Raw genomic sequence first — 27,987 nt, 5'->3', positions numbered from 1 at the left:
TCAAGATCTCAATCAAGAAACAGAAATATCAATAACCTCAGACACGCAGATGACAGCACCCTTATGGCAGAAAGCAAAGAAGAACTAAAGAGGAGAGTGAAAAAGTAGGCTTAAAACTCAACATTCAAAAAACTAAGATCACGGCATCCGGTCCCATCACTTCATGGCCAATAGAAGGGGAAACAATGGAAACAGTGAGAGACTTTATTTTCTTGGGGTCCAAAATCACTGCAGGTGGTGACTGCATTACTTTGCCAACAAAGGTCTGTCTAGTCAAAGCTATGGTTTTTGGTGTTGGGAGAAGACTCTTGAGAGTCCCTTGGACAGCAAGGAGGTCAAACCAATCAATCCTAAAGGAAATCAGTCCTGAATATTCATTGGAAGAACTGATGCTGAAACTGAAACTCCAATACTTTGGCCACCTGATGCAAAGAACTGATTCATTGGAAAAGACCCTGATGCTGGGAAAGACTGAAGGCAGGAGGAGAAGAGGACTACAGAGGATGAGATAGTTGGATGGTGTCACTGACTCAATGGACATAAGTTTGAGCAGGCTCTGGGAGTTGATGATGGACAGGGAAGCCTGGCGTGCTGCAGTCCATGGGGTTGCAAACAGTTGGACAGAACTGAGCAATTGAAATGAACTGAGATAGTTCCACATGGTTCAGCTTGCACATGAGTCTGAGGGAGAGGAGGTTAATATGGAGAACAAATGTAATGGTATTCTACTATGAGTTATTATATTAATTATAAATACTGAGGGGGCTCTTTTAGGGGGAAGAGAGTTTTATCTTTTTCACTGAAAGTAGAATATATAGCCTGCTATGGGTAAAAATACTTAGATCTTCAAATGTTTTTGAGAGATTAGCCTATCAGACTTTTTAAAACTGTTTCAGGGACTTCCCAGCTGGTCCAGTGGTTAGGACTCCACACTCCCAATGCAGGGGACATGGGTTTGTTTGATACCTGATGGGGGAGCTGGATCCCACATGCCACAACTAAAACCCAGTGCAGCCAAATAAATATTTTTTTTTAAGAAGATTTCAACTGTTAGAGTGAATCTCCTAGCATAGATGCATGGATGACAGACTACAGTGAGTGTCTCTAGATGATTTTGCTGAGCCCCAACCTGGGATGAGCCCCAAACTAGAGGAGCCCTTGGAAAGTCTATTTGTTTCTGGAAATTTAGGGTTTTTCTAATAGACTTATAAGACTATCTAGTCTGTTAAAAGCCTGCCTTTAACTCATTAGTCTTGGTATTTTGTTAGGGTAAGAGATGAGTTTTTATGTTATTAATGGTTCATCTCTAACCCTACAGAGCAGAGTATCAAATCTACTTTTATTCTGAATCTTTCTTTGGCTAATATAGGATAGCAATAGTTATCTCAATTTCTTTGGTGTTGATCATTTATTCAAAGACCAATCTTATCCTATGAAGGGTGGAAAACCATAATTTATTGAGTACCTACTACACATCAGTCAGCATACTGGACAATTTGCCCACTTTTGTTTGCTTGTTCCTAAACTACATGATTACATTGTACACTTAAGCTAAAAATATTAAGTTAGTTGCCCAAAACCTAGGCAGGGGAGAACTAGGATTCAAACTGAGATCTGCCATATATTTCTAGTATATTGGATCACCTCTATAGTCACAAAGAGTTATAAGTAGAATTGTCTGGTCTATTCAGTTTATTTCAAATAAAAATAAAAAGGGAAAATACTCTCTTTTTCATCTATTTTACTTATTTAATAAAGAGTGGATGGCCCAAAGCAGTCTTCTCTAAATTTTTCTGCCTCCCCCTCCTCAGTATGACAACCAGAAAAATAGTGGTACCTAACCAGAAGACTATTATTAAAAGCTGTAAGGATCAGTGCGGATGCTTATGTCGTAATGTATTCCTAATAGTGTTGACCACCATTCTTTCTGTACATAAAATCTAACTGTCTTCATTGCACAGTTCATTGACTGAACTGACAAGCAATTAAATTCTAGAATTGTGACATCAGGATTTTAAGACTAGAACTAAATTATTCAATAGAGAATAGAATAAAAAGTCATTTACTTAGAAATACCATGAATATATTTTCATCTTAAATTTCTCATAGTTGGAAGCACAACATGTATATTCATTTTTCCACAATACCTACCACAAGAAGAAATGCTTATTTCTTTTAATACACTAAGACTACTCACTAAAATAAGTACCTGAAAAACTTTGAATATTTGTTAATATTGAAAAAAAAAAGTTCATGCTTGTTACCACTTCTTAAGAATGATGGAGACCTCACTTCCTGTTTCTGTTGTTAATCTGCATCATGTTAGAAAGAAGGAATAGGCAGAGGTTCCAGGAAGGTGTGATGATTCTTAATTCGGTTTAGAAGCTGCTGTGCCACCGGTCTGAATTCTGTTTCCCAGTGGAGTTTGTGATAGTTTTTTAGGTCTTGGTCAAAACTCCCATTCAATGCTAGTTCTTCATCTGCATCAGAAAAATTAAAATTACAGCAATTACTTAGAAATGTAATCCTACTGAATGGTTTAATTTTTGATGGCATGAGTTAAACTCATCCTGAGTCATCTCTAATTGCAACAAGGCTTTTTTACAGGAGTAGTTCTTTATAGGAAAAATTTTAAGTAAGTATATGATAGTTTCTTAATTAAAAAAAAAAAAGATAATAACCATGAGGACTTCCCTAGCAGTCCAAGTGGTTAAGACTCTATGCCTCCACTGCAGGGGGCCTGGGATTGGATCCCTGGTCAGGGAACTAAGATCATGCATAGTGTGTGGCATGGCAAAAAAATAATAATCAAAGATAGCAATCTTCCTAAAAAAAAAAAAAACCTAGACTGAATTGAGTTTTTACTTCAATTTATCCCTAATGTTACATCTAACTTTATATCCAAAAGTCAGATCACAATTTCTCAGAACAAAGTATGAATAGATTATTTCCTTATCTGCACATTAAAAATGTTAATTATTAATTCTTCAGTGGTTGAAAAATATAAAAGAAGTTAGGAAATCTTTTGGGAAAATAGCACAGTTGAATTTGACTGAAAATGACTGAAAATCAACTTTGCTCATTTCAGAGCAGCCTGGACAAACTTCGTTGAAAAGATAACACCTCCCTCCCCCTGCCACCTTATGCTCACCCCAATAAAAGTGAAAAATGGAAGACTTTGAGAATCCTAAGCAATATTAGAATCCCAAGTGAATCCATGTATAATGCAGAAAAGCACTTGTTAAAAAAATGCAAAATTACAACATTGATTTGTTTCTTAATCCAACAGCACTTTCAATTCTGTGAATATCATGAAAGTATATCCAACCCAAGTTGGAAGACAAATGGCTACTGAGGTTTCTGCACTGACCCGCCACTGCATTTCTGTTTACACTGGAACCCATGAGAAGAACTTCAGGAAAATGCACTGGCCTGCCAGTCAGAAGGTTGGCTCTGCCACTTCCTAGGTCTGAGGCTGAGGCAGACTTCTTAAGTGGTAACCACTAAGTCCTAAAGTGACCACAAATATTGCTGCTTGCATAATTTGCAAACTTCTTTCATAAGGCCCACTAAAATCCTACCATCAAATGCTTCCTTGGTGCTTACATCAAATTTCTTACCCTGAATATTTTCAGTACACACGAAGTACACTGTGTGTACTTTGGCACTACTGGTGTTGGTGTCACTACCCAGAATAAGATAAGTCTGGAATCCCAGTTTGTACCTTCCCGTCCTTTCCCCTAGCCAACTGGACAGCTATGCAACTCTGAGATAAGTTCTGGGCAGACACAAACAATTCAGCAAAGCTCTCCATGGAGACCCCTGTAAGCAAACCTGACTCTCCCCACCCATTTGATAATCAAGGCCTTGAAAGAAGGAGAATCCAGATGGTGTTTGATGCCTTAAAAGTCCTTCCTGTTGGGCTATTTCCAAACTAAAGCGGTCTGTGAGACTCTGAGTGCTCTTGAATTCCTAGATCTACTTCCTGCTCACTCTTCTGCAGATGTTCTGAGTACTAAACTTTCGTTAAAAATGATTTCATTTTTTTTATGCTCTTTTTCCAAAGCAGCTTAGACTGATGGCTGCCCAGGCAACCTTCAGTTTGATGATTTTAGCCAAGTCACTGTTTTGGTGTCTGGGGTTTCTTAATCTAACATTGAGACTATATTACTCTTCTTGAGGCTCAACGTATAATTAGTTAATCTACACTTGTACCCTCTTAATTGTAAATTGGGTTAGACAAGATAACAAAAGTGGCCAAATAACTATAGATTAGAGAAAAGCAGTCTCAAGTTGCAAAGTAAATACAGCAAACGCATAAAATGTGTCATATTACACTAGGTGTTAAATTTTGGAACTTGTATGCTAACCCAAGAAAAACTTAGATCTATGATTTTCAAACTTTTTTTTTTTTACTGTGACCTAGGAAGTCCATATTACATGATGACTATATACACATATTTACATATTTACAAACAAATAACAAATGTTTCATGATAGAATACTTATCTTTTCTACATGTAATATATTCTGATATTCTCTTTGTTTGCTGCTTCATTTTTCAAACTGGTCACAGTGTGAAAAGTACTGATTTAGATAACCAGTTATTGCTCAACTTTCTTTGTACACAGCACATTTCCAAAAACTAGAATTTTAGGTAAGGTTTTAGAAAGGATTAAAAGGCAAAAAGGCAGAACACTGAAAGATGAGCCCCCCAGGTCAGTAGGTGTCCAATATGCTACTGGGGAAGGGCAGAGAAATAGCTCCAGAAAAAATGAAGAGGCTGAGCCAAAGCGGAAACAATGCCCAGTTGTGGTTGTGTCTGGTGGTGAAAGTAAAGTCCGATGCTGTAAAGAACAATATTGCATAGGAACCTGGACTGTTAGGTCCATGAATCAAGGTAAATTGGACATGGTCAAGCAGGAAATGGCAAGAGTCAACATTGACACTTTAGGAATCAGTGAACTAAAATGGATGGGAATGGGTGAATTTGATTCAAATGACCATTATATATCTACTACTGTGGGCAAGAATACCTTAGAAGCAAAGGAGTAGCCCTCACAGTCAACAGAAGAGTCTGAACTGCAGTACTTGGGAGCAATCGCAAAAAAGACAGAATGATCTCCATTTGTTTCCAAGGCAAATCATTCAACATCAGTGTAATCCAAGTCTATCTTTCAATCACTAATGCTGAAGAAGTTGAAATTGAACCATTCTATGAAGACCTATAAGACCTCTTAGAACAAACACCAAAAAAAGATGTCCTTTTCATCATAGGGGACTGGAATGCAAAAAGTAGGAAGTCAAGAGATATCTGGAGTAATAGGCAAGTTTGGCCTTGGAGTACAAAATGAAGAAAGGCAAAGGTTAACAAGAGTTCTGCCAACAGAACACACTGGTCATAGCAAACACCCTCATCCAACAACACAACAGATGACTCTACACATGGACATCACCAGACAGTCAATATTGAAATCAGACTGATTATATTCTTTGCAGCCAAAGATGGAGAAGCTCTATACAGTCAGCAAAACAAGACCAGGAGCTGACTGTGGATCAGATCATGAACTCTTATTGCAAAATTTAGACTCAAATTGAAGACAGTAGAGAAAATCACTAAGCCATTCAGGTATGACCTAAATAAAATCCCTTATGATTATGTAATGGAAGTGATGAATAGTTCAAGGGACTAAATCTGGTAGACAGAGTGCTTTAAGAACTATGGGCGGAGGTTCGTATCATTGTACAGGAAGTGGTGACTAAAACCATCTCCAAGAAAAATAAATGCAAGAAGGCAAAGTGATTGTCTGAGCAGGCCTTACAAATAGCTGAGAAAAGAAGTGAAAGGCAAAGAACAAAGGGAAAGATAAACCCAACTGAGTGCAGAGTTCCAGAGAATAGCAAGGAGATAAGAAAGCTTTCTTAAGTGAACAATGCATAGAAACAGAGGAAAACAGTAGGATGGGAAAGACCAAAGATCTCCTCAAGAAAATTAGTGATACCAAGGGAATATTGCATGCAAAGATGGGCTCAATAAAGGACAGAAATGGTATGGACCTAACAGAAGTAGAAGAGATTAAGAAGAGGTGGCAAGAATACACAGATGATCTGTACAAAAAAAGGTCTTAATGACCCGGATAACCACAATCATGTGGTCACTCACCTAGAGCCAGAAATCCTGAATGTGAAGTCAAATGGGTCTTAAGAAGCATTTCCATGAACAAAACTAGGGAGGTGATAGGATCCCAGCTGAGTTATTTCTAATCCTAAAAGATGATGCTGTGAAAGTGCTGCACTCAATATGACAGCAAATTTGGAAAACTCAGCGGTGGCCACAGGACTAGAAAAGGTCACTTTTCATTCCAATCCCAAAAAAAGGCAATGCCCAATAATGTTTAAACTACCATACAGTTGTACTCATTTCACACGCTAACAAGGTAATACTCAAAATCCTTCAAGCTAGGCTTCAACAGTACGTGAACCGAGATCTTCCAGATATACAAGCTGGATTTAGAAAAGGCAGAGGAACCAGAGATCAAATTGCCAACATCTGCTGGATCATAGAAAAAGCAAGGGAATTAAAAAAAAAAAAAAGTCTACTACTGCTTCATTGACTATGCTAAAGCCTTTGACTGTGTAGATCACAACAAGCTGTGGAGAATTCTGAAAGAGATGGGACTACCAGACCACCTAACTTGCCTCCTGAGAAACCTGTGTGCAGGTCGAGAAGCAACAGTTAGAACCAGATACGGAATAGTGGACTGGTTCAAAATTTAGAAAGGAGTACATCAAGGCTGTATATTGTCACCCTGCTTATTTAACTTACATGCAGAGTATATTATGTGAAATGCCAGGCTGGATGACGCTCAAGCTGGAATCAAGTTTGACAGGAGAAACATCAACTTCAGATATGCAGATGATAGCACACTAATGGCAGAAAGCAAAGAAGACCTAAGGAGCATCTTGGTGAAGGTGAAAGAGGAGAGTGAAAAGGCTGGCTTGAAATCAACATTCAAAAAACAAAGATCATGGCTGCTGGTCCTATCTCTTCATGGCAAATAGATGGGGAAAACGTGGAAACAGTGATAGATTTCATTTTCTTGGGCTCCAAAATCACTGCAGCCATGAAATTAAAAGATGCTTGCTCCTTTGAAGAAAAACTATGACAAATCTAGACAGCATCTTAAAAAGCAGAGACATCACTTTGCCATCAAAAGTCAGGACAGTCAAAGCTATGGTTTTTCCAGTAGCTATGTACAGTGTGAGAGTTGGACCATAAAGAAGGCTGAGTGCCGAAGAATTGATGCTTTTCAACTGTGGTATTGGAGAATACTCTTGAGAGTCCCTTGGACAGCAACAAGGAGATCAAACCAGTCAATCCTAAAGGAAATCAACCCTGAATATTCATTGGAAGGAGAGATGCTAAAGCTGAAGCTGCAATACGCTGGTTACCTAATGTGAACAGCTGACTCATTGGAAAAGACCCTGATGCTGGGAAAAACTGACAGCAGGAGGAGAAAGAGGTGACAGAGGAAGAGATGGTTGGATGGCATCACCGACTCAATGGACATGAGTTTGAGCAAACTCCAGGAGACAGTGAAGGACAGGAAACCTGGTGTGCTGCAGTCCATGGAGTCACAAAGAGTCAGACACAACTGAGTGACTAAACAACAACAACAAAAGGACTCAAAACAACTCTGTCAGTGACCATTCTAATATGGTCTCTACTAGTTTAAGGATCCTGCACATCACTGCACTCTTGCCTAGCCTGTTGTTCAGCACCAGGTAGCTACCATGGGTTTGATTACTGTTATAACTCTTACAAGGCACAGTTCTCACATGTTCTAGAAGCACTTGATGACTCTTTGGCATAAGCATGATGATGTGACCCTCTACTTTGAACGCTGGGGCCCCCTCTATCCCTTATCACATAACCTAGGTTCTAAGTTCCACATATCTTGTTATTTAGTTGCTAACTTGTGCTCAACTCTTTGCAACCCCATGGACTGTAGCCCACCAGATTCCTCTGTCCATGGGATTTCCCAGTCAAGAATACTGGAGTGGGTTGCCATTTCCTTCTCCAGGGCATATTCCTGACCCAGGGATCAAACCTGTGTCTCCAGCATTGGCAGGCTGATTCTTTACCATTGAGCCACCTAGGGAAGCCCTCCACGTACCTCAGATGAATGTAAGATAACCTAGAGTCATTTACGTTCACAATAACAAACTCACACACTAATCACCAGTGTATACTGGTGATCACCAGTTGCCAGCCACCCTGAGAGAAGCTCGTGGTCGTGTGCCAGGGCATACCACCTAAGAACTTCAAGATAAACAGATTGCTCATGAGTTTATGAGAAGTGGCTGTAGCACATCAGGAAGTTTAGACCACGTTCTTTTTAAGCCACTTTCCTAAAAAGACTGTCAACATCCCAACCACACTGAGTCCCATTACTTTCTTTTTTCAACTTCCCATCAAGAAAAAGTTGGCTAACTTACATTGCTATGTCAATTGCCCTACCATGATTTCTAAAAACAGTGCTCACACTACATTGTGGGACTTTTGTGATATAACAGCTCATCCTGTTTTCAAAATGGCCTGTTGTTTTTTTAACCTATCGCTGTAAAAAAATTGAAATTTTAAGTATACGCTCACTCATATACCCATTTCAACTGCTGCCACCCAGCTGGTCGGACACAACCACAGCCTGTGTCAGAATGAGGCTCTGAGGCCCACACTGTGGAGAGAGGAGCCAGGAAGTGGCCAGTCCTCACGGCTCATAGGCAGCACTCGTGATCATGTGAGAAGTGCATGCCACGCTCTGATGATGACCTGGCTCCCTGGTGGACTGTGTTTATTTTTCTTACCCGTGCCTCCATCCCCTTCCAGGGTTGGGTGGGATGGGGTGGGTAAGGGCATCCTATGTAATGGAGCAGCAGAAAAAAACACAGGGGCTCGATGTTTACTCTCTGATGAAAAGCCCTGGCTTTGCTACAGTATGATCTTAGGCAAGTCACTTACTTAACCCTCCTAAAGGAACCTACCTCAACTACCTAGCTGATGACCTTAGATCTTAGAAGGGTAGGAAAAACGTCCTTTTAAAAGTATACAGCACTATTAAAGATACCACCATTGTCAGTTGATCCATAAGCATCTATCAAGAACCTGCTTTGCCCAAGGCAATATCCTTTCCTTAAAGTGGCTCCGTTGGAGTGGGGAAACAAAAGGTACAAAACAAGAACACAGAACAAGTTACACAGCTCATGATTAATTGCTATGTAAGTAGTCCAGCTTCCCTATGACTGTGGGCTTGGAAAGCTCACGAGAAGGGCCTGCCAGTACCGGCAGCCTTGGGCCAGGCAGGTAAGAGACCTGGCCAGAGCAAAGGTGCAAGGTTAGGGAAGCATGAGAGGAAGCCCATTCCTGCTCCAGGGAGGGCTGACGGAGGGGAGAGGCCCATTATAGTCAAGGGCATGCCAGGTGTGCTGCCCGCCTGTGACGCCAGCCATGCCCACATCCCTTCTTAGGTGGTACCACACGGCCCCACCAGTTTGCTATATGTGGTTGACTGCCCAGACTGAGGTGCCAAAGGAAGCCACAGACAGCCTGCAGTGGAGGCAGCTGCTGCCTGAGGCATGAAAGCCTAAAGCCCAGGAAAATGACTCATGGAACCAGTCACATCTTCTCCCCAAATGGGAGACAGAAAGTCGTGCCAACAGCAGAGGAGACAGAGGCCCACTCACGATAGCAGCAAGAAGCAGCCTTGAGACAGCTGGAGCCATGGCCATGCAGGAGCCTAGAGGGAACAAGGGGGACAAAGGCCTTTTTCCTTAAGAGCGGAGACAGAGCACTGCTGAGTCTTAGCAGGGTGGAGTAGATGATGCCTGCTATTGATGGGGCCACCTTCCACATCCTGAGTGCTGGTCCAGCAGGCTCTGGGCAATGCACATGTTTCCCAGCTTCCTTATTTCCAGGGCATCCTTCCCTTCAGTTTCTTCACTAACCGGGGTGGAGTTCTCAGTGCTGCCCAAATAGCAGACTCACCTGTGGAACTTTTTAACGATGCAGATAATTGGCCTCCCCCAGAGCTCCTGAATCAGAATTCCTCGGGATGGGGCCAGGACAAGTGTGGTTTTTTTAACTGATTTTTCTTTTTAATTCCATGTGTTCTAATTCCAATGTTCTGCCACAGTCGAGAACTGAATTAAAGCAAGTTGAGCACACTTCTGCTCCCAGCAACCCAAGAAAACTTCAAGTCCACAGAGCAGAATGTGGACCTCAGTGATTTAAAATTGTGCTCATTTTGAGAAGGGAACCCTCCTACATTGTTGGTGGGAATGTCAATTAGCACTGCCACTATGGAGAACAGTATGGAGGTTCCTTAAAAAACTGAAAACAGAACTACCATATGACCCCACAATCCCTCTCCTAGACATCTATCTGGAGAAAAACATGATTCAAAAGGATACAGGAGCTGAAATATTCACTGCAGCATTGTTCATAATAGCCAAAACATGGAAGCAACCTAAATGTCCGAGAGAGGAACAGATAAAGAAGATGTGGTACTTCATATACGATGGAATATTACTCAGCTATTAAAAAGAAGGCTGTCTGCAGCAACATAGACGGACCTAGAGAGTGTCATACTGGGTGAGTAAGTCAGACAGAGGAGAAATACAACATGACATCCCATACATGTGGAATCTAAAAGGAAATGATACAAATGAACTCACTTACAAAACAGAAAGATACTCACAGACTTAGAAAATGAACTGGTTGCCGGGGGAAGGGACGGTTAAGGGACCGTGGGAAGGTCATGTACATACTGTTTATATTTAAAATGGATAACCTACAAGAACCTATTATATAGCTTTCTTTCAAATAGCTCTGGTCCGGAGTTCCCGTTTAATAACATATTGTTACAACAATAGAATTTACCGAGCATTTTCACAACGTGTTTTGAGAACCAGCTGTGTGTCAGATTCTATGTGAATTTCTTTGTGCATGTCTATTCATTTATCACCCTAACAACTCTGCAAAGTGAAAGTGAAGTCGCTCAGTCATGTCCGACTCTTTGTGACCACATGGACTGTAGCCTACCAGGCTCCTTCATCCATGGGATTTTCCAGGCAAGAATACTGGATTGGATTGCCATTTCTTTCTCCAGAGGATCTTCCCAACCCAGGGATCAAACCCAGGTCTCCCGCATTGAAGGCAGATGCTTTACCGTCTGAGCCATCAGGGAAGCCCAACAACTCTGCAAAGTGGATGTCAATCATCCCCATCTTAGACACGAGAAGATATACATTCAGAGATTAATATGCCCTGAGTTAAAACCTTGCATGTGATAAAGTGAGACTTTAACTCAGAGCTGCCTGACTATAGCCTCTCGTCTTCCTGGAATGCTCTCAGGATGCCTGTTTGATTCTCACAACTCCCTGCAACACAGCACAGACATAACGTCCCCATTTTACAGATGAAAAGACAGGTTCTGAGAGAGTCTTATGTCGAATCACACCATCCCAGAGAGTCAGGATTTGAACTCACAGCCTCTGGGTCACACTGAGCCTTTCTGCATGGCTTTGCTGAGCCAACATGGTGCTTGGGAGATGATAGGCACATCTTCGTTTTGGAAAATGAAGATTTTCCACTCACTTCTGACCTAAATCACTGCTGTTAGGCCTAACCCAGGATGAGGAGAACTATCCTAAAAATAGAAACTTTTGAAAAAAAAAAAGAAACTTTTGCAATGGAAGACACTCTCATCTTTCCTTTGGTTTGCATCAGTTACTTCCTACCTTTCAGTGTATGTCGGACGACACAGTAATGTCAAATAATTTCACAGACTCTCCCCACATAACACAATCATATATGCATAGGTTCATTAAAAGCATGACTTATTTCGGAGTAGCTTTTAACCATATTTTCTCAATTACAACAATGTCTATATACTTTTTAAACAACAGCAATACATTTATGCCCAGATCGTCTATTTATGCAGCTTATAGAAAATTCAAAAAAAGGGGAAAAGCCACAAAAGAAATCATGACACCACCCAGTGAGTTAGAAGTCCTCATGTCCCCACTGTATGTAAGATTCAGCCTCTTCCAGGTATCTCCAAATTATAATCGTCTTTAAGTTCTCTTGTTCCTTATCGAAAAAAAGCTACCCAAACGCCTACCAATCTTTATCCACACAGGCAACAGGAAATGATTTTTCTCATTTTGATAAGATTCACAGATTCACAGTCAGGAGTCTTACCTAAAAATGACGACAGCAGGGCTAAGAGTGTGTTGGCAGCCTCATCTCCAAAACAGGATGAAGCATTGGTGATGTTTTCACTGAAGTTCCATAGCGTTTTGCAAACCAAGCAGGCGAGCTGCCAATCAGTAGGCCCAAAATCTCTTAAACAATCCACTAACCTAAGTGAAAAGTCATATTGAGAAGTTATTAGGTCAGCACCTTTTTTATATTTTTAACATGATGATTAGCTTTCTTTGATACTGAATATACATTTTATATATAATTCAGTGTTATTAAAATAATTTCACATCTACCAATTTAAGTAATTAACAAATTTAAGCAATAACCTACATCTGAATTATTTTAAGCGTCCAGTGGAATCTAAATCCCCTCTTTAGCCTAGCTGGGCACTTCCAAATGGAGAAATATCTCTGCCCGGGAGAAATGAGGAGAGGGGCCTAAGCTCCCCTGTGAATCCTGATAGTCAGAACTCCATGCCTTGAACTTACTTTTTAATGCCACCTCCTTCTTTTAGGATGACTCGCTTGTCTCTATCCACGGTGAGGTTTAGGAGAACACCACAGGCAGAAAAGCAAATATCCTGATGCTTAGCATCCAGCAGAGCAATCATGAACTTGTGGACTGGAAGGGCAGAGAACAAATGCAGACCAGTGAACGCAGGGGCCCCAGCTGTATTTCATTCCACAGATGGCAGAGGGGAAATGGGGAGCAGCTTGTGAAACTGGAAACCCTGCCAGGGGACTCAGTCCACTCTCCGTAGGGCTTCCCCACTGCCCAGCGGGAAAAGTGCCTTCACCAACACCCAACACCCGTCACTTCAGAACCTGCTCCCCGCCCCGCAGGGTCCCTGTTCCCAGGTACTGCTGTATCCACTGCAGCATCAGCTCTCCCTTCCAGGCAGGGGGAGAGCTCCCGCCCGTGGAGAGGAGGGAACCACCTCCTTCCAATCACACAGGTGCCATTCATTTCATCTCTAACTTCTGGTTGTTCTCAAGGGCTCTTTTAAACCTCCAGCAGGAATTTTCTTAAAATACACAACCCTGGAAGGGGGGCGGGGGGCAGTAGGCTTCAGTGGAGATCTTCCTGGGAAGTCCTCCAAGGCCATAGCTTGTAAGAGCAGACTTGCTCAGACTGCTGGAAACCAGTCTGCAGGGAGGCCAGACTTCCAGTGTAGGGGACCTCTTATATCAGGACAGGCTCCCCCCAGCCCCCACCGCCTTCCCTTACTCCTAGAAATGGAACTCTTTGTCCTGTTTGCTCATCACCCCCAGCAGGGGTTGGGGGAGAATGAATGGGTGTGTGCTCTGGTTCCACTGTTCACTTGGGAGGCAGCCTTGGCCTACTGATGGGTCAGCAGTGAGCTTGGCAAAGGCTGAATCACATATGTTTTTAAGAGTTTAAAGACTATACATCAAAATGTTAACAATTATCTCTGGGGAAGTGTTTTTTTTCAATCTGTATTATACAAATTTTCTATCATGAACATGAATAATTAGGTATTTTTAGTTACTGTTTTTACATGAGATATTTGAGAAAAACAATATGTTTAGTAAACACTCTTATGTACCTGCTACACAGTTTAAGAAATAAAATATTACAGGTCCAATTTTATATTTGGGGCATCCATTCAAATGTAACTTTGTCTTAAATGTGGAGTTTCTAATTCCAAATGCATTTATGCCTTATTCCATTAGCACATGAGTACATTACACAAACAATACCCAGGACTGTTTCACATGTTTTAATACAATATTAATGGTATTATTTTATATGTGTCCTCCTATTACTACTAGCTTTTTTGCTCTTATAGTATGTGTTGGAGGTTGATGCATGTTGATACATGAACTTCTAGCTCATTTATTTTAACTGCTGTAAAAGTTTGGTTGCATGAATATACCATAACATATTTATCCTCTTACCTGTTGATGGACATTTAGGTTGTCTATATTTTTCACTATTACAAGCAGTACTATAATAGACATTCCAGTGCATGAAGGAGCATGTCTTTTGAGTCCATTCCCATGGACAGAAATGATGTGTATAGATTACTCGTTTCACTTAAACACACATACACACACCATCTCAAAACTCAAAAGACCACTCATCAGGGAGAGGGAAACCCTGAGAACACAGCCCAGATCCATCTTGGCATCCTGAGCCAAGAGCCTTACAGATGGATGGAACAGAATGTAAAGCACTGCTTGTCCCAAAGCAGAAACAAGTGTCATGTTCTTGTGACCCAAGCTGCGAAACCACTCAGTTGTTTATTGCCAAGACGTGACTGTTTTTGAATGTATGTCATTAACTCACCATTTTTCTGCACTATGAAATCGCAGATGTCATGGTCCTGGGAGAGATTTCCAAAAACACGCACAGCCTCTAGGATTCCATCCATGTTGTTACTCATGAGGAGCTTTAAGAGCACTGGATTTGGTGACCAGAGAAATAAAATCAGTGAATTTAAGTTATAAGTTAAAGGCTATTAGAAACCAATATCATGCTAAATACTGTAACTTAAAAATGATAATAAAATTCCAATGATAGGGGATTTTAGCAAGAACTAAGAAACTCATGTGTCCCCATATTCAACTTTCTTAGAATTAAATCAGGCTCTTAGATACTCGTACCAGAAGTCAGAAACTATAAATGCCTTTAGTTCTGTGTTTAGTTAGTTAATAAAGTCAAAACCTTAAATGAACATGCATCTACCTAAACCCAACTCTGAACCTTACATTCAGCAATATATAGCTTTCTGTCTTGAATTATGGAATTCTTCACTTTGTAGTAAGATAAGTTGTTGATAGTTGCCGTAGTGTTGATCACCAGCTCCTCACAATCATCAATTGACTTGGATTCTGAAATAAAGTGAGCAATAGGGTATCAAAGACTCGCTGCAGGGCAGAAGCCACGACCTCCTGACTGCAGCCCAGCTGATACAGGGACCAGCCGCTGTCCCAGGCAAGGTCTACACGGACATGATGTTGCTACTTTATTTCCCATGCCTCTTCCTGCAGGGAAATGCGCCCACAGCAGAGGACCACTCCAGGCCAGCATTTGGAACACTCTAAGCTCAGTCCCTCTACCCAGGGGTCTGGAAAAGTCAGGCTGATCTAGTCCCTGTATGCAAAGGTGAGCAGAGCTGGTCTGCCCTGACCCAGAACTATCCCGGGGCCTGCACCTTGGGAGTCTGTTCCCCGGACCCTCGACCTCCGGACAGAAGGGCCCCTAGGTCGTAACCCATCTGTACTTCCTATCAGTGCTGCCTTCCAAACACGCAGGCTCCGACCGTCTCTCACTTCCTCTACCACCACCTCGTCCCTGTTTCACCTCCTCACTGGCTTCTCTTCTTCACCTTTGCCTCCCTGAGCCTGCCCTCAATGTACGGATCCTTTAAAAGTCAGCCAGACAAAGCCACTCATCTGCCCTGGCCCACAGGCCCGACCTGGCTGCCCAGTCCTTACCTCCCGGGCCTTCTTTGCTGCTCCAGCCCCCAGGTCCCTGATGCCAACCACACCAGTCTTTCCCTCTTTTTGAGCATTTCAACCTGAGCCTGCCCAAGAACCTTTGCGCTGCTAGTCCCCCTGTCTGGATTATTCCTTCCTCCAGTTATCCTGGCTCACTCCTCATGTCCTTCTGGCTGCTGCTTAGCTATCACCTTATTGGACATAGTCTCCTTAGCCACTCTGTATAAAATAGCATTGTTACCCACATCCCCATCCCCATCTTTCCTGTAACACATGGGGCCACCTGACTTATGTGTTTAATGTCTATCTTCCAGCTCTAAGGTGTAAGCTCCATGAGACTAAGGACTCGTTCTTTGCATTATCACATTCTCAGCATCGAGAACAGTGTCTGCACACAGTGATGCTCAACAGATAATGAGTAAGAACCTGCTGTATACCACAGGGAACTCTATTACACGCTCTGTAATGACCTGTATGGGGAAAGAATCTAAAAAAGAATGGATATGGTGAATGGCAGTGAAGAGGCCCAGGTGTCCTCTGCTCCTGGGCCTTCTCCAACATTGGCTCCAGCCTTCCCAAGACCCCCATCCTGGCGATTCCAGCAGGGCCTCTGCCTCGGCCCCCGGGCAGCATGTAGACCAACATCCAACAGCCAGTGAAGGTTTACACACTCAACGAGGACGAACGGTGGCACCAGGCATGACATCTAGCAATGTGGAGAGGCTGAAGGGCATGTCCCAGCTAGTCAGGGCATGACAAAATGTGGTCCACTGGAAAAGGGAATGGCAAACCACTTCACTGTTCTTGCCTTGAGAACCCCATGAACAGTATGAAAGGGAAAAAAGAACACTGAAAGATGAGCTCCCCTAGGTTGGTAGGTGTCCAATATGCTACTGGGGAAGAGCAGAGAAATAGCTCCACAAAAAGTTTAGGAGGCTGAGCCAAAGCAGAAACACCACCCAGCTGTGGATGTGTGTAGTGTGGAAGTAAAGTCCGATGCTGTAAAGAACAATAGTGCATAGGAACCTGGAATGTTAGGTCCCTGAATCAAGGTAAATTAGAAGTGGTCAAACAGGAGATGGCAAGAGTGAACATTGACATTTTAGGAATCAGTGAACTAAAATGGATGGGAATGGGTGAATTTAATTCAGATGACCATTATATATCTACTACTGTGGGCAAGAATACCTTAGAAGCAATGGAGTAGCCCTCACAGTCAACAAAATAGTCTGAAATGCAGTAGCTGGGTGCAATCTCAAAAATGAAAGAATGATCTTGGTTCATTTCCAAGGCCAACCATTCAACATGACAGTAATCCAAGTCTATGTCCCAACTACTAATGCCGAAGAAGCTGAAGTTGAATGATTACATGGAGACTTACAAGACCTCCTAGAACCAACACCAAAAAAGGACATCCTTTTCATTATAGGGGACTGGAATGCAAAAGTAAGGAGTCAAGAGATACCTGGAGTAACAAGCAAGTTTGGCTTTGGAGTACAAAATGAAGCAGGGCAAAGGCTAACAGAGTCTTGCCAAAAGAACTCATTGGTCATAGCAAACACCCTGTTCCAACAACATAAGAGATGACGCTACACATGGACATCACCAGATGGTCAATGTTAAAATCAGATTGATTGTATTCTTTGCAGCTGAAGATGGGGAAGCGCTATACAGTCAGCAAAAACAAGACCTGGAGCTGACTGTGGATCAGATCATGAGATCCTTATTTCAAAATTTAGGCTCAAATTGAAGAAACCAGAGAAAACCACTGGGCCATTCAAATACGACCTAAATCAAATCCCTTATGATTATACAGCTGTGGTGATGAATAAATTCAAGGGACTAGATCTTGCAAACAGTGTGCCTGAAAAACTCTGGAAGGAGGTTCATACCATTGTACAGGAGGTGGTGACTAAAACCATCCCCAAGAAAAAGAAATGCAAGAAAGCAAAGTGGTTGTTTGAGGAGGCCTTACAAATAGGTGACAAAAGAAGAGAAGTGAAAGGCAAAAGAGAAAGGGAAAGATATACCCAATTGAATGCAGAGTTCCAGAGAACAGCAGAGAGAGATGAGAAAACTTTCTTAAGTGAACAATGCACAGAAATAGAGGAAAACAATAGAATGGAAAAGGCTAGAGATCTCTTCAAGAAAATCAATACCAAGGGAACATTTCATGCAAAGATGGGCACAATAAAGGACAGAAACGGCAAGGACTTAACAAAAGCAGGAGAGATTAAGAGGAATTGGCAAGAATACATAGAAGAACTATACAAAAAAGATTTTAATGACCCAGATAACCACAACGGTCACTCACATCCTGGAATGTGAGATCAAGTGGGCCTTAGGAAGTATTAATATGAACATACCTAGTGGAGGTGATGGGCTTCTAGCTGAGCTATTTCAATCCTAGAAGATGATGCTGTTAAAGTGCTACACTCAATATGCCAGCAAATTTAGAAAACTCAGCAGTGGCCAAAGGAGTGGAAAAGGTCAGTTTTCATTCCAATCCCAAAGAATGGCAATGCCAAAGAATGTTCAAACTATTGCACAACTGCACTCATTTCACACACGAGCAAGGTAATACTCAAAATCCTTCAAGCCAGGCTTCAACAGTATGTGAACTGAGAACTTCCAGATGTTCAAGCTGAATTTAGAACAGACAGAGGAACCGGAGATCAAATTGCCAACATCTGCTGGATCACAGAAAAAGCAAGGCAGTTCCAAAAAAACATCTACTTCACTGACTATGCTAAAGCCTTTGACTGTGTGGATCACAACAAACTTTAAAAATTCTTCAAGAGATGGGAATACCAGACCACCTGACCTGCCTCCTGAGAAATCTGTATGCAGGTCAGGAAGCAACAGTGAGAACTGGACATGGAACAACAGACTGGTTCCAAATTGGGAAAGGAGTACGTCAAGGCTGTGTATTGTCACCCTGCTTATTTAACTTATGTGCAGAGCGGATTATGTGAAATGCCGGGCTGGATGAAGCACAAGCTGGGGTCAACCCTGAACGTTCACTGGAAGAACCTGTGTTGAAGCTGAAGCTCCAATACTTTGGGCACCTGATGTGAAGAGCTGACTCATTGGAAAAGACCTTGATGCTGGGAAAGATTGAGGGCAAGAGAAAAATAGGGTGACAGAGGATGAGATGGTTGGATGGCATCACTGATTCAATGGACATGAGTTTGAGCAAACTGCAGGAGATAGTGAAGGACAGAGAAGCCTGGCGTGCTGCAGTTCATGCGGTTGCAAAGAGTGGGACATGACTTAGTGACTGAACAACAACATGTGTATCACTAATTCACTTTGATGTACAACAGAAAGTAACATGACAAAGTCAATTAACTACACTCCAATAAAAATTTTTTTAAAAGTAAGAACTTGAACCTTCTGGAAATATCAACTTACAAAACAGAAAGCTGTAGCATTTCAGTGTCTTGGGGTGGATCAGGATAAAGTTTATACAAAAAATTTTTGAAGCTAGTAATAATAATAGTAACCTCCATTGTTGTAAAAAAAAAAAAGCGGTTAATGAATGCAAGAATGAGTGAATGAATGAATGAACAAATCCTTTAGCTTATCACATAAGACCCTTAGTGATTTTGTCCCTGCCTTCCACTCCACCTCCAGACTCATCTCCTGGTGACTCAGGCCACAGTACAGAGAAGGGCGGATGTCGGGGATCAGTCAGGAGACTCCTGTGGTGTCCAGACGGCAAAAAAGCTGAGGTGGGGATGATGGCAGAGATGGAACACAGAGGCCAGGCTGCAAAACTATTTAGTGAGGAAAACAGACAGGACGTGCTGAAGACTGGATTGGGGGATGAGGGAGAGCAACCACCCAGGATGACCTCTGGGTTTCTGGATTACAAAAGTGGATGGACAGCAATCCCATTCTGAATTAATGGGAAGAAGGTCCAGCTGGGGGCAAGGCCATGAGTTAGATATCTTGGGGTACTTCTGAAGTATCCACAGTTGATGAGATTAGCTAAGGCAGTTAGGTGGACATACAGGTCTGGAAGTCAGAGAAAAAGTCAGGAGTCGGATTATACTAAACCGGCTACAGCAGTCTCTGCCTCTCTCCAGGCGCAGTGCAAGCCCCCAGGGCCTGGAGTACATACACTCGCCTCACTGCCTGGCCGTCAGTCATCGCCCGCCTGGGAAGGAGTCACCTCAGTGCCTGTGCGTGTCTTGGGCCCTGATTTGCCCACTGGGTTTTATTGGTTAAGTAGTGCCTTTTACCTCTTAAACAAAAAAACTGAATATAGTTGATAAACAGTATTACATCAAATGTAGAACAGAGTGATTCAGTGTTTTTATAGATTATACTTCTAAAGTTATTACAAAATAACGGGCTGCAACCCCTGCACTGTATGATATATCCTGTTGCCTATCTATTTTATACATCATAGCTTGTGCCTCTTAATTCCATACTCCTATCTTGCCAGCCCCCCACCCCCAGACACTTCCCTCTGCCCACTGGTAACCACTAGTCAGTTCTCTATTTCTGTGAGTCTGTTTCTGTTTTGTTGTCTTCATGTGTTTATTTTTTAGATTCCACAAATAAGTGAAATCATTACAGTATTTGTTTCTCTCCGTCTAACTTATTTCACTTAGCGTAATATCCTCCAGGTCCACCCATGATGCTGTGAATGGCAAAATTCCGTTCTTTTTTTATAATTAAATAGTATCTTTTATCTTCTGTATGAAACCAAAGCTCCTCAGGGATAAGAGGGAGGTTGTGAGCTGAGCAGGACTGTGCTAGCTCTTACACTTTCTGATTTACTTATATCTCCTTTGGCCTTCTTTTCATTAAAGAGAATGACCTTTTTATACTCTACTCTATTCAAAGGGAAATTCAGTCTTTTGTTACCCTACAGAGAACACACTGGCCCTTCAGCCAGTGCTCCCTCTGCCCCACCCCACAGCAGCCAGCATGGGTCCTGTTACCTGGTAGACACTCAAAGAATACTTGGAGAAAGCAAGAACAAATGAGATCCTAATTGCCTGTTTTCTTAGTTCAGATACATGAAAGTGTTAGTCGCTCAGTCGTACCCAACTCTTTGGGACCCCATAGACTGTAGACCTCCTGGCTCCTCTGTCCACAGGATTTTCCAGGCAAGGAAACTGGAGTGGTTTGCCATTCCCTTCTCCAGGGTATCTTCCCAACCCAGGTGCATCTGTCTCCGGAGAGCCTCGCTTGCTTGGCCGCGACTCTGGGGCTGGAATCCTGATCATCTGCCTGCTGGCTGTGTGCTGTGTGCAAGTCATTTTAACCTCCTTGGGGCTCAGTTTCCTTGTCTGCGAAGTGGGGTAATAGTCGCACCTACACTACGAAGTTTAAATGTGTTAATACATGTAAAGGGCTTATAAAAGTGTATGGCACATTGCGGGTGCTAAATAAACATCTGTGAGATGCATGGACGGGCCATCCAGAAAGATGGCCCCTGGGGAATGGCTTAGGTGAGTGTCTAACACTTAGCAAAGAGGAAGTCTCAGCCCCAGTTCCCTCCTTCCTGGGACTGATGATGCCAGATCTTGGGCAGTGTCCAGGGATCTGTTTTTTCTCTTGCCTTGGTGGGAGAATTAGTTAGCTTGCCCAGAAAAAGAAGGGTAGCTCTTATGTATCACCACCTAAGAGGTGAGGTCCCCCTGTAGGACCCTCATGTTTGGGAGCAGGAAGAATGTCTGACATCCAGGACAAGACGGGAGGTGTTCACAGCTACCAGGCATCTACCATGAAGGGCTCCAAGCACTTTACATGCATTTAACCCCACAAAAGTTCATTTTTAATAGTGCTTCTATTCAAATGCACTTACAAGCATTTGTGCTGAGATTAGTCACTCAGTCGTGTCTGAATCTTTGCAACCCCGTGGACTGTAGCCTGCCAGGCTCCTCTCTCCATGGGGATTTCCCAGACAAGCATACTGGAACAGGTAGCCTTTCCCTTCTTCAGGGGATCTTCCCAACTAAGGAATCGAATCCAGGTCTCCCACACTGCAAGCAGATTCTTTACCAGCTGAGCTACCGGGGAAACCATTTAAACCCACAGTAATTAATACTCTAAAGGTGTGTCTGTCTCAATCAGTTTAGGCTGCCATAACAAAATGCCATAACCTGAGTGGCTTAAACAACAGGAAATATAATAGTTCTGGTGACGAAATGTTCAGGATCATGGTGGAATTCTGGTGAGAGCTCTTTCTGGCTTGCAGATGGCTGTTTCCTCTCTGGTCCTCGTCTAAACCTAATTATTTCCCAAAGACTCCATCTCCAAATACTGAGGTTTAGCACTTTGACCTACTAATTTGGGGGATACAATTTAGTCCATGATAACTTTAGTCCATATCCCATTTTCTCCTTCCAGATGAGAACACTGAGGCTTACAGAAGTTATACCTTGCCTAACTTCACAGAGCAGACATCTGAATTGAGGTCTGTCTGACTCCACCATCCTGCTCTTTCCACAGTATCTGGCTGAGTGCCCAATAGAGCTAGCAGTGGCAATACTTTGCCTCCAAAGGGCATGAGAGACCCACACAGCCCTAATATAGCTGACACATGGATGAAAGAGAATCTGGAATTTGGAGCTTCTACTAAGGTAGCAAATCTCTGAATGTGAGGGCTTGCTGAGAAGGCTGGTTCTTATTACAAATATATACATTTTTTATTTCTAAAGACCCTTTGCAATGATCCTGGCCTCTGGAGGTGAGTCCTGGGGTACAAGCAACTTTTCTGTGAGGGGAGCAGGGCTGGGGAGAGGTGGAGGACAAGGTCCCAAGGGCTGCCTTTCCCCTTGCGTCAGGGAGGGTTCAGCTCAGTTCAGTTGCTCAGTCATGTCCAACTCTTTGCAACCCCATGGACTGCAGCACTCCAGGCTTCCCTGTCCATCACCAACTCCCAGAGCTTGCTTAAACTCATGTCCATCAAGTTGGTGATGCCATCCAACCATCTCATCCTCTGTCGTCCCCTTCTCCTCCTGTCTTCAGTCTTTCCCAGCATCAGGGTCTTTTCCAATGAGTCAGTTCTTTGCATCAGGTGGCTAAAGTACTGGAGCTTCAGCTTCAGCATCAGTCCTTCCAATGAATATTCAGGACTGATTTCCTTTAGTATTGACTGGTTTGATCTCCTTGCTGTCCAAGGGACTCTCAAGACTCTTCTCCAAGACCACAGTTCAAAAGCATCAGTTCTTCAGTGCTCAGCTCTCTTTATGGTCCAACTCTCACATGCATACATGACTACTGGAAAAACCACAGCTTTGACTAGAGGGAGAGTGCAGTGCAGTAAAGGCAGCAGCCTGGAAGGAGCACTCAGCACTGAGGATTACCAAGGCAGCAGCTGCCTTGCCCTCAGGTAAGCTGTGAGTGGGACCCCTTCTACAGTCAGAGTCAAGCCTGGCCCTGGCCTGCCTTCCGATGCCACTACCGGGCCCTTCAGAGGGAGGCTGACACTCTGAAGTGTGTGTGCGTGCACATGCTCAGTCGTGTCTGAATCTTTGAGGCACCATGGACTCTAGCCTGCCAGGCTCCTTGACCATCAACTTCTCCAGCTATCCTGCACTGATGCAGAGGTACCAGGTGGGAAGCAGCAGAGATCAGCTGATGGGACCTCGTAGAGCTCAGAGCATTCATCCCTGCAGCTGAGCTGCCAAGGGAAGGGTGGAGGTGTATGATCCTCTATCAAGATAACTTTACCCCTCACCCCCATAAAGCTCCTTGAGGGAGGTCAAATCTTTCCGGAGACAGAAAAGACAAGGGATCCCTCTGCTTGCCCTAACGACTGCCCGCCGCCATGGGTCAGGTAGAAGGCTTTCTTCACATGGGCTTAACCTTAGACAGCACTGAGATCTCATACACAGAGACTGAAGCATTCTCGGATGAGACCTCTCACCACCTGCATCAGGGCTGGCCTGGGAGAGGGAGTTCTAAAAAGCAAATGCAGATTCCCGGGTTCCACACCTCACTTGATCAGTCATAGCCTCTAAGGGTGGGGTTTAGAATTTGTGTCTTTCATGAGCTCCCTGCATGATTCTTATGCACAGTTTTTAAAGTGCCAGATTTGAGTTTCATTGGTCACTTTAGAGCAAAAGAAAGAAAGTAGGTTATGCGCAAGTACCAGTAACCTCAAGAGAGTATACTGGAGAGACCTCGCGTGGGAATCCCCCAGTGACAGAGGCAGAGTAGCTACCCTCCCAGAGGACTTGATGATGGAGGTAAGAGGGGACAGGCCCTAGCCCCCTGAGGACTCTAGCCAGGCCCCCTTGGTTAATTAACCCTTTTAGCTCTGGCCCAATATGCTCTCTGCCTCTTTTTTCTGCCTCCAAAGCATTACTTTCCTAGAATTCGAACTGAAATTACCCACTGTATTATATTTTTAGTTAATAGGTAGAAATGTAATTTCTAAGCTCATAAAACATATGTAAGACCAGGAACGTTCTCACTTCACATATGAATAATTGCAATAAAATGAAACATGAAGAGCTTTCTTTCTTGACTATCCACAATGATGTGCTCCCAGTCCAGGTATCTGAGGGCAGGTCCTCAGGCTCTCCCCAGGTAGCTACAGTCAGGTGAAGTGATTTGGCCTGCCAACAGATGAGAACTCATCCGGTGGGTTTCAGGCTCCTGCCAGCTCCTCACTAGCCAGAGAGGCTAAAGGTGGTTCTCTGAGCACCCGGTCTCAACATTTAAGAGGCAGAAGAATCACCTGGGGTGGGCAGGAGGACTGAAATGCATATTTCAACCCATCCTGCAGGTAAAGCAAGGTAAGACCCAGAAACTAGAAAAGGAATCCTGATGAGCCCCACAGCTGATTCTGAGGCAGCCGGATCCCTGACTTCTGGGTGGAGAAGAACTGATCCTCCAGATGCAGAAAGAAGACAGGGAGGTACTAGAGTCCAAGTCCTGCAAGGTTTGAAGTTGTTAGAGAAACTCAATTTTTGGAGCAGCTCCATGCAGATTTGCACAGATGGTATAATGTGCAGTCAGCAGCTTGGAAGAGAGTTCTAGACTAATGTGTAGGTTTTGAGTTATCACATGGAAGTGATATGTCACAAGGACAGACCTCAGTCAGAATTTAAGACTCTTGGGAATTCTCTGGTGGTCCAATAGTTAAGAACCACCTTGCGATGCAAGGGGCAAGGGTTTGATCCTTGGTCGGGGAACTCAAAAGCCCATATGCTGCAGAGCAACTAAGCCCATGTGCCCCAACTATTGAGCCCACGCACCACAACTAGAGTCCACACGCTGCAATGAAAGATCCCACACGGTGCCATGAAGATTCCATGTGCCGCAACTAAGACCCAGCACAGCCAAATAAATATTTAAAAATATAAGAATTTAAGAATCCTTAAGATCAGCAACATGTGAGTAACCCTGCCACTTACTAACTTTGTGACTTTTAAAAGTCATTTCATCTCACTGAGCCTGTTTCCTAAATAACAACCTAAATAAATAACAACCTAAAATAATAACCCACTCTCATGTGGCTGCTCACATGAGGGAACAGATGTGAACATGCTGCTTAAACTGGGCAGCTCCAATGGTGATCATTTTGTAATGCATAGAAATAGAGAAGCAATATGCTGTAATCTGGAACTAACATAGTGTTGTAGTTCAATTATATTTCAAAAAACAAATATAGAAAAAAAAAAAAAAAACTACACAGCTCCGTAACAAGGGAAGGCAAAGTCAGTTACAACCCCACACACCACAAGCTATGGTCTGGGGCTCAGTCCCCTCAGCCTTCATGCTCTGTATGTACTTTGTTATGGGCACTTCTCATGAGCTTTTGTGTATACGCCTGATATTCCTCCACGATGTACTCTCTTCCTTGAAAGCAGATACCAACCTACACTTTCCTAAACCTTGTGATGGATGGTGTGTGTGTGTCCCCTTCAAATTCATATGTTGAAGCTCTAACCCCCAAAGTGACTGTATTTGGTGATAGGGCTGGTGAGGTATAAAAGTTAAATGAGGTGGTGAGGGTGGGGCCCTCATCCGATAGGACCGGTGCTCTGATAAGAGGAGGAGGAGATGCCAGAGCTCTCTCCCCGTCGTGTGAGGACACAGTGAGAAGGGGGCCATCCACAAGCCAGCAGAAGGATTCTCACCAGGTATCAACCCTTCTGGAACCTTGACTGGGACGTCCAGCCTACGGGCTGTGAGAAATAGACTTCTATTGTTTAAGCTACCCAATCTGTGGTATTTTGTTACGGCAGTCTGAGCAGACGAAGAAACCTCTTTTTAGATGAGCACGGCACGGACTATCTAGTGAGGTTATACAAAGGGCTAAAGTTCAAAGGTTACCCCAAACATTATTTTCATCAGACATTAAAGCTTCTTTGACAACAACAAAATCTTTCAGAGTCTGGTAAGTAGTGGCAAAGTAGATATCTCTGGATGGCAGTTAATTTCCTTGCACATTGGCAGGCAGAGGTGCCCATGGGAAATGACAGGGCCTAAAAAGTGGGAAGCAGGGGTGCTACGGACTGAACTGTGTCCCTCCCAAATTCATATGTTGAAGCCCCCACCTCCAATGCAGCTTTTAGGAGATAATTAGGGTTAGATGAGATCGTAAGGGTGGAGTCCTTTTCTGATAGAATTGGTGATTTTAGAAGAGGAAGAGAAAGGAAAAATGCAGCCATCGATGAGCCAGGAAGAGAGGCGTCACGGGAACCACGCCAGCACCCTGATCTCAGACTTCCAGTCCCCTGAAGTAAGAAGATAAGTTTCTGTTGTTTGAGTCACAGTCTGTGTTATTTTGTTATGGCATCCTGAGGAGATTAAGGCAGGTTTGGGTGCTTAGCATTAGGGTGCTGCTGTAACAATTACCTAAAAATATGGAGGCAGCTTTGGAATTGAGTAATGGGTGGAGGCTGGAGGAGTTCTGAGGGGCATGCTAGAAATATGGATATTAAAGGTTGTAAAATAAAATTTATATTTTATGGCAAGATAGGAAAAATTTAAACATAACAACTCTTCTTTGGCCTCTCTCTCCTCACTGTGCTTTGGGTATCTGCCAAACCTCTCCCTCAGTAGGAATATCTGCTCAACCATAAAGAGCAACATTCTCCTAGCATCAAGACAAGTCCCTCCTTAAAAGACAATAGTCCTTCTTGACCTTGTAAGGTGTCACATGACATGCCAGGATGATGCTTAGATCTGGAAAATGTAAACTGTCAATAATATATCATTGATGTAGAGCCCTCTGTCTCAAAAAATCTTATACAACTGTGCCTTGATTTCCAACCAGTGGAAAAGTTCTCAAGAGCTTTCCGAGATGTTCTTCCTGGGTTACAATCCTCAAATTTGGCTTGAATAAAATTTCCCAATTCTTTCTTAGATTCACTGATTAACTTTTCATTGACAACATGATTCTGGCAAAGGGTGAAAGACAAGAGAAAGCTTCCATCTTCTTAGAGAACACAGAAATAGTCATGAGTACAATGCTGTTAGAGAAATGGACATAAAGGCCACTCTGGCAAAGTCTCAGATGGAAAGGAGGAACATATCATTGGAACTGCAGGAAAGCAGATCCTTGTTCTATGTGGCAAAGAACTTGGCTGAATTGTGTTCTAGTGTTTTGTAGAAAGTCTAACTTGCAAGCAATGATATTGGATGTTTAGCTAAGATTTCCAAGCAGAGTGTTTAAGGAGAGGCTTGGCACTTCCTGACTGCTTATATTAGCATGTAAGAAGTGAGGGATGGGCTTCCCTGATACCTCAGTTGGTAAAGAATCTACCTGCAATGGAGGATACCCCAGTTTGATCCCTGGATTGGGAAGATCCCCTGGAGAAGGGATAGGCTATCCACTCCAGTATTCTTGGGTTTCCCTTGTGACTCAGTTGGTAAAGAATCCGCCTGCAATGCCGGAGACCTGAGTTCAATCCCTGGGTTGGGAAGATCCCCTGGAGAAGGGAAAGGCTACCCACTCCAGTATTCTGGCCTAGAGAATTCCATGGACTATACAGTCCATGGGGTTGCAGACTCAGACACAACTGAGCGACTTAAATTTTCACTTTCACTTCAGAGAGGGATGAATTGAAGAAGGAACCTTCAAGCAACAGGAGCGAGAACTTGAAGACTTGGAAACTTCTCAGCCTGTCCATATTGCAAGAAATAAGAAAGCGTGTACAAGAGGGAACACCACATGTGTGGTGGTCTTATTATCACTCAGTACAGAGTTTCAGAGATTATGTGAGCAGAAGCACTGCCAGTCTGAACTGAAGGGGGCAGAGACAGGACCGAGTGAAAGAA

General features: G+C 43.1%; 1 protein-coding gene across 3 annotated transcripts in view; it reads right to left on the bottom strand.

The window, feature by feature from the left end:
• Positions 1-553: 553 nt before the first annotated feature.
• Positions 554-27,987, bottom strand: part of ARMC2 (armadillo repeat containing 2) — a 128,888-nt gene continuing 101,454 nt past the window's right edge. Inside the window, exons 14-18 of one of the 3 annotated variants that reach the window (XM_043439188.1) lie at positions 14,998-15,120; positions 14,576-14,689; positions 12,754-12,886; positions 12,263-12,423; positions 554-2,480 (exon numbers count right to left, since the gene is read on the bottom strand). In XM_043439188.1, the coding sequence (XP_043295123.1) occupies positions 2,323-2,480; positions 12,263-12,423; positions 12,754-12,886; positions 14,576-14,689; positions 14,998-15,120 (689 nt within the window). In that variant the 3' untranslated portion in view covers positions 554-2,322. The remainder of the gene's footprint in view (positions 2,481-12,262; positions 12,424-12,753; positions 12,887-14,575; positions 14,690-14,997; positions 15,121-27,987) is intronic. The other 2 variants (XM_043439189.1, XM_043439190.1) reach the window with 2 other exon arrangements.

This window comes from Cervus canadensis, chromosome 20, assembly GCF_019320065.1.
Source record: "Cervus canadensis isolate Bull #8, Minnesota chromosome 20, ASM1932006v1, whole genome shotgun sequence".
In the NCBI taxonomy this organism is placed as follows: domain Eukaryota; kingdom Metazoa; phylum Chordata; class Mammalia; order Artiodactyla; family Cervidae; genus Cervus; species Cervus canadensis.
Note: the sequence above shows the minus strand (reverse complement) of the source record. Positions and strands in the feature narration are given on the sequence as shown.